General features: G+C 40.5%; 1 protein-coding gene across 1 annotated transcript in view; it reads right to left on the reverse strand.

Moving 5' to 3' along the window:
• Positions 1 to 16,972, reverse strand: part of GBA3 (glucosylceramidase beta 3) — a 105,194-nt gene extending 88,222 nt beyond the window's left edge. The window contains exon 1 of the mRNA XM_001497897.5: positions 16,609 to 16,972. Coding sequence (XP_001497947.1) covers positions 16,609 to 16,666 — 58 coding nt within the window. The 5' untranslated portion in view covers positions 16,667 to 16,972. The remainder of the gene's footprint in view (positions 1 to 16,608) is intronic.
• Between the last annotated feature and the right edge of the window lie 1,394 nt (positions 16,973 to 18,366).

The following is an 18,366-nucleotide window of genomic DNA, read 5'->3' on the forward strand; positions in this document are numbered from 1 at the left end:
AATGAACCCAAGAAGTTTTTTTTTTCTTTTGGTGAGGAGGATTGGCCCTGAGCTAACATCTGTTGCCAATCTTCCACTTTTTGCTTGAGGAAGATTGTCACTGAGATAACATTGGTGCCAGTCTTCCCCTACTTTGTATGTGGGATGCCACCACAGCATGGCTTCATGAGGAGTGTGTAGGTCTGTGCCCAGGATCCAAACCCAAGAACCCCAGGAAGTCGAAGTAGGGTGAGCAAACGTAACCACCATGCCAACAGGCCAGCCCCAACCCAAGAATTTTATAAACACTAACTCAATTCTTGTTATTTTTTTATTAACCAGAAATCACAGATTTTCATTGGACAAGCAAAAAACTGGCCTCCCTAAATCCACTTTTTGAATTGGGCCAGGTAAATCAATTCTTTTTGTCAGTTAAATTCAAACCTCTTATTTTAATTAATCCCATTTTGATATATTTTCTAGAATAAATAAATAAACCTGGAATTTGTGAAAATGGGCTAATGGCATCCTTTTATGACTAATAAAAATCAGAAGCTTCAGAGTCAGCTGGATCTTTGTTTTGTCAACAAAACTTATGGATCATATGATGCTGCAGATACTGAGGCAGGACTCAGCGACTGGATCCTACTTTCCATTTCCCAAGCGGAGTGAGAAGAGCTGGCAGTGGGTGCAGTGGAGAGCTTGACCTGAAGAGAGGGGGGTCATATCCAGACATTAGCACTTAAAGGATGTCTAACAGTGCAAGAACCCCTGACAACCTCTCTAAGCAGAAATATGGGTTTATTTTTTTTTTTCTGTAATTAAAAAAAGAATTCTAGAACCCCCACATACTAATTCACCCTGGACAACTTAACTTCTTTGAGTCTGTGTCCTCATCTGTAAAAAGGGAATAATTATATAGGAAGTATGTAAAATGTCTGGCATGGTGGCAAATAGCAGTTGTTACAAAGGGCACCTATTGTTGTTGTTGCTATTATTCCTGTCATTCCCAAGATAACAAGCTTTTTCTATACATGATTTTGTTTTTGTACATCTCATTAGACTTGCTAAGGTATATTTAGATTCATGCAATATATCCAAACACATTTAATGGCAGGCTATGTCATAAAGCAACTCTGCTATAGTTGCTCTTTTAGAAAAATGCTGTTCAGAATCAATGTCTCATAGACATTAAAAGCCCAACTTGAGGTATTATTGAGTCATAGTCCATTGCCTGAGGAGACTAGAACCATCCATCCCCCACAGACAGGTCTACAGCTGGTACCTACGGGTCTTGCTAAATCTGTATGTGATCTAGGTGTTGTATACTTGAAATGGTTAATTACGAGAGTAGGGGAATCTGAAATGTCACAGCAAGTTCTTCTTGGCCCACTGTCACGTTTCATGAATTCCTGTGCTGAACCCATTTGAATGAAGCAGTGACCCAATCCAAGCAAATTGCTTCTGTGCCTCTATCTCCTGTCACCTATTTATGTCCCAATACATCTGCATTGCGTGGCTCAGTAAGATCCATTAAGTCCTTGGGCAGTGTTTATGGCTAATTTTTTTCTTTTTTCTGTGAGGCTCAGATTTCTCACAACAAAGTGAGAGAAAACTATTGCGCAGACAGAGAGTAAAACACTTTTGAAAAGAAAGGATAAAGAGAAGCATAAGATACGCAATTTTGGTCTGGGAATTCTCAGAGCCACCTTGTGGGTGAGAGATAATCATTTCTTGTAGGTTTTAGGAAAAGATATAATTTACCTTTATTTGCAGACACAAAACTCCAAGAAAACATTACTTGCTGTCAATGCCTCTGGCTTTAAAAATATTTATGAGATTGAAATAGTTACCTGGAGGCAGACATTTCATTTCAATGTCATAGGTCAGGCACATTGGCTAACACCCCAGATAATATTGATGTACTTTCAAAATTTAAAATAATGTTTATACCATTTATTTATTCATTCATATATAGAGCACCCATCCTGAAGTATCTGGAACACTGAACAAGGTTTACATAAATCTGACTGTTTTTTCCTCTGGGCCATTTGGCTCAGTCTGGTAGACCATAAATATTCAATAATACTTTACAATGACAAAGCATCTTTTATGCAAACTTCTCTAAGCACATTATTCACCAATATTACAATCTCCTTTTTAACCTACAGGTAAAGTCACAGAAACTAATTGACTTTCTTCAAGGTCCCACCACAGATTGTTTATTTTGTGGATTAGAGTCCAGGTGTCCTGCTCCTTGCTATAACTAAAGGGAGAAACAAACAAACACACACATTCTTTTGGTGCTTAAGCCGATGACCTACACTAAATATTTCTAAATTGAATCTATTAGGCAAAACGTCCTCCTTAAAGATGTTAAATGTTGTGATGCATCCAACTGAATTTTATAACTTTTGTTCCAATTTACCCAAGGCCGGTTACCATTTTCAGAGCCCCCAGAATGACCTATTTTAATTGAATCCTGTTACAAACACTTAAACTTTCACTCTTTATCAAATCAGCTTTCTAAATAGAAACTAAAGTTGGAGTAGAGAAATAAAACTTTTCACGGAAAGGTCCAGTTGAAGCAACAGCACAGCTGTACCAAAACCGTCAAGCGGAGTGGAAAACTGGGAATTACTGTGAGATTCGGGCAAGTCTCAAACAGTGCAGGTCGCCCAAGCAAAAGGAAATATTCTAAATTCTTTATTTCATCTCTTCTCACAAATGTTAAAGTAACGCAGGTTAAATATAGAAAATTAGTAAAATACCAAAAAAGTGGGAAGTTTTTTTTAAATCATTCACAACTGAGGGAGCTGTAAGAACACACTTCACAAACCCCCAACTTCAGGGAGTATAATTGACTGAGGGCCCCAGCTGCTGAGCCCCAAAATCCATCATGTGGATTGACGGGCTGGAGTTTGCACTGAGGCCACACTTCTCCCGGCTGATCCCAGCCAGTGCTGAGTGTGGCAAGGCAACTGTGACAAGCCTGTACCTAGAAGATGTGGGACTCTTCCGACAGACAATTTTGGATCGAAGACCTTGCTGAACTTTCCTTTGAACTATACTGCAGTCGAAATGCTTCACTCAAACTTTGTTCCTTCCTTTCCTCCCTCTTTCACTCATCAGACCTGTATCCCAGCCTCTCCTGGCCCCCTCTCCAGTTTCTGTCGTGGGCATTTCCCCTAACAAACATTTCGTATGTTCAATACCATCCTGGCATCTGCTTCTTGGAGGACCCAGCCTAACGTACCACCTGATGATGATGATGATGATGGTGATGGGAGTGATGATAATGATAGTGGTGGTCATGATGGTAGTGAGGATAATGATGTTAAGGGTTAACATTTATTAAGTTTTTTAAAAATTGCCAGACCCTGTGCTAAGAGACTGCCTAAAGTATTTCATGTACTATTCCCAGTAACCTCCAAAAGGTAAATAATACTCACCTGAGGGAAGTAAATCTTAAAGAAGTTAAGTAACCAAAACAAGACCATATTGCTTGTGAAAGTCAAAGTTGAACACTTGTTTTTCCTAAGCCAGTAAGCATAGAAGCACTGGTGCCAGTAGCTTGTACATTATATTACCTCTCTGTATTCACATTTTGCAGCATAATCTTCCAGTCCTTTTTCTGGATAGTTATTGCATAGTTATAATTACACTCAATAAAGGTAATAAGTAAAGTCTTTTCAATAAGAAATAGAGTTTTTACTTGAACTTTTTGCTTCCTTTAAAATTTGCACAGTTATCTATTTCACTTTGGTTGTATAGACCTGATCCAATCATTCAAATACAAATAGCTTACTTATTCAAGTATTCTCCATATTTGTATCATATATATGAAGAGCCACTAAATTAACTCTGTAGTCGGGGGAATTTTTCCAAGCCATAAAAACAAACAAAGGTCAAGCAAATCAGCCAAGGCCAAGTCACTTAGACAATTGGGAGCATTAAAACATCCAAAATAACAATACCCAGTCTCCACTTTTAGAATTTATTGACACTATTAAAGAGAGCACTTAATAACAGACTAATAGGCTTTTTCTAAACAAAACAATTGGTACAATGAAAAGCACTTAAAAAGATTTATCTCTCATAAGCGTCTTTCTAAGAAAGAACACCGACTTGGAACTTGCAGCAGCTTGCTAATTCAAGAACAGAACTTTATGATGGCAGCAAATGCCATTTAGAATTATTTGAGGTTCCTTTGACTCATAAACGAATTGACTTTCCTCAAGGTCCCCCAGGAATCACCGAGTCAGACTTCAGTCTTGGCAGATTTCTGCTGATGTCTCAAAACAACTCCCTGAATACAGAGTTTTCCAGACTTTCCATGTTAAAGACTGATTGCGGTAGCCACAAATAGTTTCTACGGTATGCCAATTGGCAGTATAAAGGGGTGTACTATCAGGAACCTCCCTAAAAGAGCCTTTCAAAATAAATATGTGATTCTAATAAGAAGAGCATGCTTGTCTTGCAATTACAAGTTTAAGACAAGTTACCAACATACTGCCTCCCAAAGAAGTTGCCCCTCTGAAACTCCCTCCTACGTGGATAGGAAAGCTTGCTGTTGTCCTCTCTGGCACTTCAATTTGTCCCATCATTGAACTTCCACTTCTACTGGAATTTGGATGGGGTCTGAGCAAGAATTGTGGTGCAACGCATATTACAACTGCTTCAATTTTGTGGAAGTTGTGAAGACCCACTTTCCAACTTTCGCCAACACAGCAAAAACCTTTACTCTGACTTTTAAATGGACAAGAAACCAAATCCCCAAATGTTTGCTTAGCCTGGGAAAATCTGCCACCTCTGCAACTCCCTGCCTGAATATTACAACTCAGAAGGTGAAACCACACATTGTCAGCCCCACTCCTTTTGGCTGTGAGTTCCACACTGCGTTTTGTCACTTTGTTTCTTGTGAGCCTTATCACATCACACTCCCCTTTGTCACTAACGAGTTGTGCAACATGGATCATGTCAGTTCATCTCTCCGGGCTCTACAAAATAAGGAATGTACATTGATGTTTTAAGAATCATGTACCCTGGAGAGGAGTCAAAAGTAGCCATGTGAGGGAGAAGCATAAAGAAGGGAGGGGGTGGCCCCACGGCCGTGGCTGTGACTGAGTGGTTGAGTTTGCACGCTCCCCTTCAGCAGCCTTAGGTTTCACGATTTGGATCCTGGGCACCAACCTAGCACCACTCATCAAGCCATGGTGAGGCGGTGTCCCACGTAGCAAAGCCAGAAGGACCTACAACTAGAATATACGACTACGTACTGGCGGGCTTTGGGGAGAAGAAGAAAACAAAACAAAACAAACAAACAAAAAATAACAAAGATCATTAACAGATGTTAGCTCAGGGCCAATCTTTAAAAAGTAAAGAAAGAAAGAAAGAAGGGAATGCTGGACAGAGAGGCACAAGCTCTCCCGCCCTTCCCTTCAACCAGAGACGCTCCATCTGTGTCTGTTTTATTAGAGTTCTGAGTTAGATTTTCCTTGAAAACCTAGTTCTGCTGCATTAAAAAAAATGTTTTAAAACCACCAGACTAGAAGTCTTCTAAAGTTCTTTCTAGTCATTCTAATATTCTGAAAGAACGTCAGTTCGAGGTGGGCTCCTTCTGTGTCTTTTGAATTCCTCTACAGCACTTAATCTGAACTTTCCAACCTTTGCTCCTGTATCTGTTTCCCTCTATAACCCTATTTCAAGCATTCTCTTCCATTATGACTTCAGCTATCAGCTATACACTGGTGACTGCCAGCAAATCCAATGTGAAATGGAGATGTGAATTTCCAGTCACCTCCCAGGCATTTCCATTTAAATACCCTAAGGGAGCCTCAAACCCAAATTGAGCCTGTTATATTTCTACTACACAAACTCCAAAGCTGCTCCTTCTCCAGTGTATTTTATTTCAATTCATAGCCTCATCAGCCAGCCAGTTACCTAAACTACAATCTCAAGTCACCTTAGTCTTCCTTCTATTTCCGTCATGCCCTGCATTGCATTCATGTACATTTCCTTTTGGTTCTCCCTCAAAGATGTCTGTTTACACTCTTTTCTCCAGTCTGTCCCCTCTACATCAATTCAGATCTTCATCATCATCTGCCTTATCTATTGCAATAGCCTAGCAACTATCCCAAGCTTCCGCGTCTCCTTCCTTCAGTTCATCCTCCACACTGCAGTCAAAAGTCTTCTGATGCACAACCTGATCGTATTACTCCCTTTGCTTAAGAGTATTTTATGGCTGTGAAGAACATATTGCATGTGATTCTAATACCAACTCCTTATCCTGGTACCTTATGTACATCACAATACAGACCCTAGAGAACAGAGACTGTGGCAGGCTTTCTACAAGTATGAGCCATCTGCAACACAATCATCCACAGCACCTATAAAAAATGTAAATTCCTGGGCCACATCTGTAAATGCTGGTATTATATAGCCTGGTATGAAGCCCCAAATCTACATTTTAACAAGAGCTCCAGGTGATTCTTATACAATCTAAATTATTAGAATTCTAAATCATTTCTACTGTACCAAATGTGACTATACCATTCCCCAAATACAATGGAAGTAGCCATACTTTGGTGCCTTGGCTCAAAACACTTTCTCTGCTGATATGCCCTTCCTATGCCTTTCCCTGAAAACACAAAAAATCAAACTTCTCACCCAACTTAGATGCCCATACAATCCCCCCAATATTATTCTTGAATCCCCACCCCTCCCACTCATGCTTAGATAGCATTTCATTTGTTCTGCAGTTAGAGTTGTCACATCATATCATAGTCAACTATATGCCTCTCTCCTGCCCTAGACTGTTGGATTCAAATGATCAGTTTATTTATCTTTTATACCCCAGGCTCTAGTATCCACAGTAAATAAATGTCTAACTGAGATGAACTACATAGTAGTAATTCCAATAAATATTCATTCAATTTAATTATTAATTCATGCCATGGGACCCAAGTACAACACAGAGACTGACCTTTTCTCAACCTTCTTGCGTAATTTCTCTCTATCCAAGAGAAAAGTCACCATCCGACAGCAAGCCAACCATATCATAGTTTTAGTATGGTTGTATCTGGTCTTTATTTGAACCACAGAGAGTATACTAGGATGACCCTGGAAGATGTTTGGCCAAGCCATATAATATCTATTCTGAGAACTCCTCAGTTCTCCCTTCATCAAATCAGTTGGGCAACAAGAATATATTGTTTGCCTACATTCACCAAGTTCCTGGCACTACAATGAACAAGAGGATGTAAGACAGTCTCATCACCTCCATCCCCAGGTCTTGTTCTTCACACAAACACAATAGGCAATGGCCGAAGCCCCTTTGCAATGTTTCACCCTGGGAAGGAGTCTTAGTCTCCCAAATTCTGTTACGGAGTGGCTGATGCGTATCTCTAAACTGTGCCTGCAATCTAGACCTGGATAATAATTTATAAGGTATATGAGGTAATGGACCATCGAGAGAAAATGTTGCTCTTTCAAAGATCCCCAAGTATGCATCTGTATGATAGACTACAATGACTCGAAAAGATTATTGTCTTTAGAGCAAATAATGCGCTTTCTCCCCCAAGTCTCAAAGCCTGTATTTAAATGATTATTCATGGGTGTTGTGGGAGACTTTAAGCCTTAGCTTGGCAATTCCCAACATAAAAGTCAGTAATGTTTCAAACACCTTGTTTATGAGTCACCTGCCCAGAAACTCACCATTGCCTCTTACATTATGTTCCAAATTCCCAGGCCAACTCCCCAAATCTATTTATCTCATTACACACCTGAAGGGTATACAGTGACACCTACACCTATTTACAACATTGTTCCTTTGAGAATTTGTCCTCTAAATTCCCAGTCAATTGACATGTGAACACGTTTCTCCCTGCATTTGGGGACGTATGGGGAAAGATGAGAGGATGAAAATGAGAAGTGAAAGAGATCAGATATTCCCAGGAATCAGAATCCTGTTATCTTACACATACATTCCCAAAATGCCCTTCTCTACATGATTATTGCTCATTAGGGACAAACAATTATAGCCTCCACTATCAAGAGAGAGATTTTCAGGGGCTGGCCCCGTGGCCGAGTGGTTAAGTTTGCGTGCTCCGCTGCAGGCGGCCCAGTGTTTCGTTGGTTCGAATCCTGGGCGCGGACATGGCACTGCTCATCAAACCACGCTGAGGCAGCGTCCCACGTGCCACAACTAGAAGGACCCACAACGAAGAATATATAACTATGTACCTGGGGGCTTTGGGGAGAAAAAGGAAAAAAAAATAAAATCTTTAAAAAAAAAAAAGAGAGAGATTTTCAGAATGTGCAGTGACTCCTACCCTCTCCTTTCCACGTAGTTGAAACATAAATATGATTATAAGAATATTTTACATTGAATCTGAAACTGTCCAACCTCTTTAGCCTTTCAAATTTTCTCCTCTTTTAAGTACGTATTGTAATTAGTATACATTTTAAATCGTTTTAAATGGATACATATCATAGGAAATATTTTCCTATTTTGAATCAACTTAAAACCAAATAAGTTTACAGTTTCAAAATATAAAATAAGCCCTTTGAGATTAAAAAAAAGGAAACCTAGCTTGGTTTTTTTCCTATTATTAAAATGTAAAGGATTTTTTAAATCTCATTTATTTTGTCAATTGGTTCTGCTTAACATTCTTCAGCCCAGTCCACTCTCAATTATCCATGCTAAGGAAGGGGGATCAGTGGCCTGGATAATCTAAAACAGCAGACAATTTTAAAAGCCCTTGTATTTGGCCTGGGCATACTTTAGAATCAAACTCTGATTATCCACACTAATGAAAGGAAGAGCAGCCACCTTGAGAAAGATCCGAAGCCAATAAGATCTGCTCAGCTGGTTTAGGGCACCTCAAGGAGGCCCACAGAGCACAGTAGAAAGAAAACAACAGGGTCCCAGCTGCTGCCAGTGATGACCACCCACGCCATCCAAAGTACCAACATCCAACTACAATATCCATATGAACACCTCTCATGATATTAGTCATCTCTACAAGCATGCAGTTATGTCCAAACGCCCCCAGGTAAAAAGGCATATCATCCATGTTGTTCCAAATAGAATATAGAATATGGTTAATATAGAATAGATAAATATATAAACATAGAATATATATTATATATAAAACAATTTATAAATATTGTTAATATAGAATAGATTGTTCATATGTGCTGGAAACTTCTTTTGGGGGTTCCCTTTACCCCACCTTACCCCCAGCCTCTTGCTACCACTACCAAGCTGACAGTAACACTCAGAACAGTAGCACAAAAGATGAAGATGAAAGAGATTGTATGCTGGAGTAGGAAAAGATCCAGCCTGGAAGTCAGGAGGCCTGGATCTTTGTTCTCTGTCAGTCTCTGCTCATGCCAAGAGTCAGGTATGCAGCCAAGCAGAGGGAACAGTGCAGGCAACAGTACATGAAGGTCATGGCACATTTAAAGAATTACATTGTGCTTCATTTTGGTCAAAGAATAAGATACAAATGAAAAAGAAGCAAGAGACAAAACTGGGGATGTAGCTGGAGAAAATTACAGAGTTTTTTCAATGTCATGCAGGAAGTTCAGAAGTTATTCTGTAGACGGTAAGAAAACAATAAAAAAATTTTTCATTGTTGAAATTTACGAACACATACAGTTTTCCCAGCACTGTTGTAAACATTTGATGTTTGTAAACACAGTTAATATTTGCAACAACCCCGAGATAGGCACTCTTACTGTTCCCATTTTACAAATGAGGAAACTGAGGCATGCAAAGCTTGGATATCTCCCAAGATCACACATCTGGTAAGAGGGGAAGTCAGGGTTCAAACTTAGTCTGTTTGATTTCAGAGCTCATGCTCTCTTAAGAAAAGGAATGATGTGGTTAGAATTTTTAAAAACCACGCTAGAAGCAATGTGCCAGAAAGATTGGAGAGTGGGGGAAGGGAAGGACACTTTAAGAAGACCAGAGCCGGTGAGTTCCAGAACTAAGGCAAAGGTAGTAGTAATGGAGAGGAGGGGTGTAATCAAGAGGTTTAGAGGAGAGAGAATAAAAAATAATTGGTTAAATAAAGGAGAGAGGAAAAGGAACGGTCTAGCAAGGGCCCCATATTTCTGGCTTGGGCACTGTGTGATGGCCTAACAATTTTTAAAGAATTGCTTAACCTTGTGCACCAGTGAACTTACCTGGAAAGCAACCCCTACCAGATGGGCAGGCCCAGGAAGGAACAGAACAAGCAATGCCTTGTTCTTTTCCAGTAGGATGCCAGCACATTTTCATCCAAATAAACAAATGTCCTAACTTAACTGATGAAATTAGCGGTGACCAAAAAAAATCATGTGCAAATATGTAGGACAATATATAGAATCCATATTCCAAACAAATTAGCAAGATGCAGCAAATTTTTTCTTGTTTTTTCAAGGTTAAAGATATTGACTCACATTTAGCTTTCCATGTGACATCTGTGGGCAACTGTAGAAAGACAGATAAGGGAGAAAGGATACTGGAAGAGGAGAAAAGAGGCAGACATGTCATAGCTTATCAAGATATTTGTGTTGTCTTAAAGAAACCCAAACCATTTACAGAACATTCTTATTAGGGTGTAGAAACACGTACGTGTTCATAAAAGTCTGTGAAGGCATAGAAACAGACTGGAATGGGGCCTGCCCGGTGGCGCAGCCATTAAGTTCGCATGTTCCGCTACTCGGTGGCCCGGGGTTTGCTGGTTCGGATCCCAGGTGCGGACATGGCACCGCTTGGCAGGCCATGCTGTGGTAGGCATCCCACATATAAAGTAGAGGAAGATGGGCACAGATGTTACCTCAGGGCCAGTCTTCCTCAGCAAAAAGAGGAGGATTGGCAGCAGATGTTAGCTCAGGGCTAATCTTCCTCAAAAAAAAAACAAAAAACAAAAACTAAAAAGACTGGAAGTATGTACTCAAAATTTGAAAATATCCCTCTGGCTGATTTTTTATTTAATTATTTGCTTGTTTGTATGTTTTAAATGTTCTGCAATTATCTTATTTTCATAATACAAATAAAAATGGTTTTTTCCTAAACATAGATGATAAGCATCCATTCTATATTCAGAACCTTGCCAGTACAAAAGACTAGACAAGCAGGTAGACCCTCATTGATAAGTAATCCACGTATACCAATATTGATGGCAGCAGATACCTTTTAGCACTGCCCACAAAGCCAAATGAGGTACTGGAAATTGGGTACATGGAGAATCCGTGTGTTCAGAATAAAGGGAGATAAGAAATGATGAAAAGTGAAAGTGTCTTAGAGCAGCTGACCTCAGAAGCTTATGCCTAGACACGTGGTCTTTCTTACTCTTAGTACCCCCCTCCACTATAGCTTTCCTCACATTGTCCAAATACTTCACTTTCTCTTGTTACGTTGTCCAAAGTTCCATCAATTCCATGTTCTCTCATCCTTGTTCTAAAAAGCATTGGACTAGAAAATTTCCAGAGGTTAGATGTGTTAGTGATGACCAGGAGGATATAATGGTAAGACGAAGAAGAGGCAGGCATTCCTTTGTTAACTTCAAATAATACTACATGGTTTATGAAGAACTTCCACATATTAACGCATATTAATAAAGATTTCCAGTTCAGCATGGGGAACAGAGTACCCATATTTAATTCTTCTCCTTCTCACACTGAAATTGAAGTGACAGTAAATTACAAAAAGGAATCCACAATAGAGCTGAAACAAACAAAGTGCCCCAAAATACCACATTTACTAAAGTATTTCTAGGTAATAGAAAGAAAATAGGACTGAATTGTCTGAGAAACTAAAGCGAAGAGTTACAACATAAACTCACACACTGAAGACGGCAGGTAAAGATTAAGAGGGGCTTCCCTAGGGAATCTGTGGGTCAACCAACACAGAGAGCAGAGCAGGCCGCAAAGCAAGCATCACGGCAATTAATTCAAGGATTATCTATCGTATTGCTGGACGGAGTGGTTCCTCTCCCCCATAAACAGAGCACATCGTGTTGCCTTTACCTCATGTTGAAATCCCAAGAAATGCTTAATAAAAGTGAGAGGTGTGACTGGGAAGGATTTCCATCAAGGGTGCTGAGACAGTCAAGAAAAGCAGAACAAACTCTACAGCCCAACATGAATTTGAAGGGCAGTGGGGAGAGGAAATATAAAAGCAAAAACCAAAAACATCCTTCTTTAAAGTCCTCATTATCTGGCAGTTACTGAGGTCTAAATCTTGGTTCCCTCCTCTACACACATAGTCCTTTATGAGAAGACACTCTCAGTGTGTCTGATCCACTTACACAGAGCCCTGCTTCGTATAGAGTCAGCCCTGTTTCAGTTGAACAGAACTACCTCACTTCAAAGGAAGCCTAACTCAGTTACTGATATCAATCAACATACTCTTTCATTCATAAACATGAGGAGGCACTCAAGGATTGCCAGACGTTTCACAAAAACAAATAGCATGAAAGATAAGAAAGCAAATAAACAAATGACCCAAAGATGTCAAAATTGTACCAAAACAAAAAAAAAGAAAGAAAACTTGATTTTCTAAACTAGCATTCTTAACAAGATTTCAGGGTTGATAACATCCAGAAAACGAAACATGGCTTCCTGAAAATGAAGCAAAGAAAAAGAATGCGTTTGAAAATCTAAAAATGTGATTGCTAGAATTAAGTATTCAATAGCGAGATTGAAAAATAGTATGAATGCTAAAGTCCGAATTAGTAATCTGAAAGAAAACGTGGAGGAAACCAAATTTCAAAGAAGTAAAAAATGTAGGAAGAAGTTCTCCAATATTCAGAAATGAAATTTCAAAGAGAGAGATCAGCATTAGGAATTTTGCAGATGAGAAATCTGAGGCTCAGAGAAGTTAACTGATTTCACTCTTCAGTAATCCACAAATAGAGGCAGATATATTCCAGATGTGTCCCACTCATAAGCCCAAGCCTGAAATGAATCAGCACATTTAAGTGTGGTCCCAGTGGTTGTTTACACCTGGCACCCACTCTGATTGGTTAATGTGGGTACCACCCTGGTCTATATCAGTAGTTTACTCTTAATGGTCAATGAAGATGCTAGACTGTCCCATACCGGTTGTTTATGGCTGGCATCCACTCTCATTCGTCAATGCGGGTGTCAGTCTAGTCTACACTCATTGTTTACAGTTGGCATCTGATGGGTCAACGTGGATGGCATAGCAATTGATGAATACTTCAGTCTCATCCCTACCTAAGCCCATACTCTTTTGATGATGCCTACATCATTTCCTAGTACAATCAAAAAGGTGGCAATTATGAAGATTCCTGTGGATCTCAAATCTGAAACTGGGGGAACGAAATAAGGGTGGTTTCTGTCATATCAACTTTTAAGCTATGAGAAATTTCATGGATAAATGTTTGCCTCTCTTCTTCCTTTTCCCTTACACACCAAGAAATCTGTGACCATGCTTTAAATCTCTTCCCCCTCCTTCTTTCTTAAGTGGTCCAGAGAAAGGGCCGATCTATCTGGTGAGACCTGTTCTAAAAGAACACCAAGGGCAGCCAAGAAATCAAGACCCAAACTGGGATGTTTAATCCAAGGGGTTTAGCAGAAAATAGAAACCAAGATACACAGTCACACTTGGTTGAGTGGAGAAAGCAAACAGGAAGTAGTCTAAAGAAACACGGGGCCTGTGCTGACATCTACAGCAGGTGGATGAAATGTGCCTCCAGCCTAGCTTTGTGTGGACCAGTTGAGTTTTTCAAAGGTACCAGAGCAGAAACAGGCTGGATAGAATCGCCACAAACTGCACCTAAAACCAGCTAAGGCAGTTTCCCTGTTTATTCTCCCTTTTTAGTATAAAAATAACCCTAAATTTCTTAACCATAGGATTCCACCTTTGGCGCACCAAGGCAAACTGATGGCAGAAATTTGAGGCCAGCCCCAATTTCTGCCAACGTAAGTCCAAAGCCAAAGTTAAATCAAAGTCCAAACTTTATATTGGTATCCAGCACAGCATCAAGGGTTGATAATGGCATTCATAAAACTGAGGCCTTTGCCTCCTTAAGAACCACAAACTCAGATCCCACCAGGAAGCGTTAACAGAGCAGTTTAGACTTTGCTCAGGATTTGTGGGATTTTGCAGAGCATGTTCACCCCTTAAGAGACTCCCCTGAAATCATTGGGAGTTATGAGCTCATAAGAGCTGTAGAATTGGGTCCTAAATGTCATTTTCATAGCTCCTCTGTGGCGTACTGAGAAAGTAAGCAAAACGCCACTAAGCTACCTGCTGTTTTGTGCCTCACATTCCCTCCAACCAAAAACAGAGGCAGAGGCAGCTTCCTAAAGGGTTAAAAATCATGGGAATTTTTCTGTACTTTAAAATATTGCATGAGACCCACTTCTGTAGGAACGATGATTATCTGCATTTTCTTCCCTGCCTCTTCATCTAACAAATACACTTTTACAGGTTTTACAATGTTCTTTACAATTCACCTAAAACACATAATTTTCCTCCTGCTTATACCACTGGGTTATTTATTTACTAGATTTATACTGTGCTTTCCTCCAAAAGGCTCAAGGCACCACGCAGCCGACTCCTAATAAACATTACAGTAAACTCTTCTTACAAACTATGACCAAGGAAGTAGCCAGAGGAAGCAGAAGGGATAAGGACAAGGACAGGAAGAAGAACCTTGGGTCTGGTGACATACACAACCAAGTAGTCAATGTGTCGGGAGGCCCAGGGATCAGAAGGCCCTGTCCTGCCCGCTTCGGTCAGCCCACCTGCAAAGACATTGACAGCACCTTTCATGCCAAGTAACATAGCCAAAATATCTCCATGTCTGTGTAGGGGCGAAGCATGGGTATGTAGGGGGTGGGGAGGTGGCAGAGTCTGCCAGTCATCTCTCAGGGCTCTCGAGAGGGTATCTGAAAACAAAGATAGCTACACAGACAACTGTGTTTTGAAAATCAGTGGAAAGAGATACATGGCAATGTTTTATAACAAATCGCAGAAATGTTAGATTGGTTTTTTTTTACAAATACAATTTATGCTTAGTCCTCAGTTCTGCCCAGTGTGACTTCCGATGGCTCTGCAGACTTCCAGAGGCCAGGGCCGCCCAAAAGTTCAAAGATTCTCAAAATCAAAAAATGGCAGGGTGACCTCAGCTTTTAAATCCCAAGCCACATTGATTTGACAAAGCCAAATGTTGACGCCCTGCACGTGTGATCAGCGCAACAGCGGAAAGGTAGTTAAACAGTAACTCTCCCAGAAGCAAGGAGGGAGTACATTCTAATTTGAAGTCCAGAGAAGAAACGACCCTTCCCACCAAATGGAGCAGACGGTGTAATTCTCCTGTCGTACAGAGTAAGAGAGAACCAAGCCAGGAGAAATTGTTATTTAGTTTATTGCTTATTGTCATTTAGTGGGTACTACGTGCCAGGCACTCTGTGCTTCAGCTAACATATGTTAACCCCTTGCATTCCCCAGAACAAACCTACAAAGTGGGCATGATCATTTCCCTAATTTTACAAATAAGGGAACTGAGACAAGTTATTCGCTCAAAGTCACTTGGCTAGTAAGTGCTTCAGCTAGGAACCTTGAGGGTATTATGCAAAGCGAAATAAGTCAGAGGGAGGAAGTCAAATACTGTAGGGTCTCACTCATAAATAGAAGATAAAACAACAACAAACAAACACACAGAGATAGAGATTGGATCGGTGGTTACCAGAAGGGAAGCAGGGAGGGAGGAAGATGAAAGAGGTGATTAGGCACATGTGTGTCCTGATGGATGGTAATTAGACTTTGGGTGGCGAACACAATGTAATTTGCGACAGCAGCTTCAGGAGACTACTACAAGAAATTCACTTAGCTTTGTTTAACCCAGGGTTTCTCAAACTTATTTAACCAAAGAAATATTTTTCTCGTAATAGTATTAGCAATCCCTAATTCCTTGCGGGGGAAAACATAAATATTTTGGAAAAGCTAACCTAATCGTCCTGTTTTACAGAGGAAGAAACTGAGCCTCAGGGAGGATAGTGAATTCGCATGTTCATGCAAGGTAGGATGGAGAGTGGAACTCAGACCTCCGGCTCCATTCTGGGTGCGTTTACCATCTTACAATTGCTCCCCTTTGCTTCTCAGGGGCCCAGCGAATGGCCTGGCACACCAGATAGGCTCTACTTTGTGCAAACGGAATGGAACAGGGCACCTCTCGCAACTAACACAGGTCCTTCAATGAAGTCTCTTTGGACTCTTTGGAGGAAGTTACCCAATATTTTTCCAGCTAATAGGAGAATATCTTTTTTAGGGGGGGTGGGGCAAACGTGCTCAAGAAACCAGTGACGGAAGCAGCTGGCCCAATGCAAACTGATGTCTCAGAAAAGCTGGGACTGACAGAAAATACACTGCAGCCTGGTCCTCAGTCCCTCACCAACACTGCCCTTGTGCCTAAGGAAAGGGACACGGGAATGTGAGCCTCTTTTGCGTGGAAAGCGACAGTTTCATTGGTACTGTTACAGACTCTTCAATCCTCTTCCTTCTTTTCTGTTTGCCCCCTCCCTCCTACCCGCTTCCCCAGGCACACAGAGCCCACCAGAAATAATCCATCCCAGCCTTAGCAAGAGGGAAGGAGCTTCTCCTACCTTCCACTTGATAGGCTGCCGTGGCTGCCCCCCATCCAAATCCTGCAGGGAAAGCCATGCCTTCAGAAGGCGGCTGCCTGAACGCGCAGTCAGTGGGAGCGCTGTGCCCCTTAGAGGAGGAGCCCAGCACTTATACACACAGGAAGTGAACTCTCACCCCTGACCGGAGTCTCCGAATGCAAGTGTTTGTGCAAATACGCAGGGAGTCTGATTAAAGGATTCCACTTGACTGGCCACGGCCTTGATACAAATCCAAGACACTTTGTACCAGGCAAACATTTATAGTTTCTTCTCCGAGCACTCCCTGATTTTTAACATTGTTAGACCAGCCTGAGAGCTGACACAGTCCCTGCCTTGGCAGGGCCCCCAGTCATCCCATCTTTTCCCTTTTAATGTCATGAGGATGTAATTTGTAAAATTATAACTATATGTAACTAATATAACGATAGTTATAATTGACATATAAAAATTATTCTGTCAATTATTAATTATATTAGTTAATATAGTTAATTAATAATTAATATAATAAAAATATAACGATTAGTAGTCAAGTATTAACCATAGTTAACACTGCTGTATTGCATATTTGAAAGTTGCTAAGACAGTAAATCTTTTTTTTTTTTTGAGGAAGATTAGCCCTGAGATAACACCTGCTGCCAATCCTCCTCTTTTTGCTGAGGAAGACTGGCCCTGAACTAACATCTGTGCCCATCTTCCTCTACTTTATATGTGGGACGACTACCAGAACATGGCTTGCCAAGTGGTGCCATGTCCACATCCAGGATCCGGAGGGCGAACCCCGGCCCCCAAGTGGAACCTGCACACTTAACCGCTGCGCCACCAGCCAGCCCCTAGAGTAAATCTTAAACGTTCCCATCACAAGAAAAAAAAATTGTAACTATATATGGTGATGGATGTTAACTAGATGTGATATACATTGTGGTCATATATATATTGTGATCATTTCACAATATATACAAATATCGAATCATTATGTTATACAACCGAAACTAATATGATGGCGTAATGTCGATTATACCTCAATTTTTTTTTTTAAATGACGGTAGAGTGAGGAGTTAGGCAAAATCCAAGTGAGGAAAGTTACTTACCCAGTTCCCCTAAGACAGCGCTACATCATCCGGCGCTCTGTAATGACCAGAACACAAGATTGGAACGAGTTATAAGGAGGTTGAAATCCTACCCTCCCCAGTTATCCTAACCCTAAGAAGAAAGAAGAGGTTGAATATAGAAGGAAATGAGGGAAGACGTTTAAACGTACATGTGTGGTGAAATAAGCATTAAAAATACAGGGCATACAATTAAAGTGAGTCCCTATAGTCATTCGATTCTGAAGCAATCATAAATGGAATGAAAAAAATAAATATTAAAATATTTTCATTATGGAACACTAGATGGCAGTATTGCAATTTTTTTAGGTTTACAAGTTGTATGACGTGTTATTAAAATTTCATTGTCCCACCAACGGCCACCTACCCCAGCAACCTCTAGCTAATTGCTACTGCTCCTCTAATGATTTTTCTTCAGAAAAAGCAAACTGCTTTTTCAGTGCTCCACATTCTCTGATGTTGTTTGACCACAAATGGCAGAATCTCATTTTTTTCAGTTGCGATAAGGTTCTCTAGTATTGCAATCTCAAGTGTTTTGGTGTCAGGACCTCTTTACACTCTTAGAAATAATTGAGACCCCCCCCCCAAGGAGCTTTTTAAAATGTGGATTATATTTATGAACATTTACCTT

Source organism: Equus caballus, chromosome 3 (genome assembly GCF_041296265.1).
Source record: "Equus caballus isolate H_3958 breed thoroughbred chromosome 3, TB-T2T, whole genome shotgun sequence".
Lineage (NCBI taxonomy): Eukaryota > Metazoa > Chordata > Mammalia > Perissodactyla > Equidae > Equus > Equus caballus.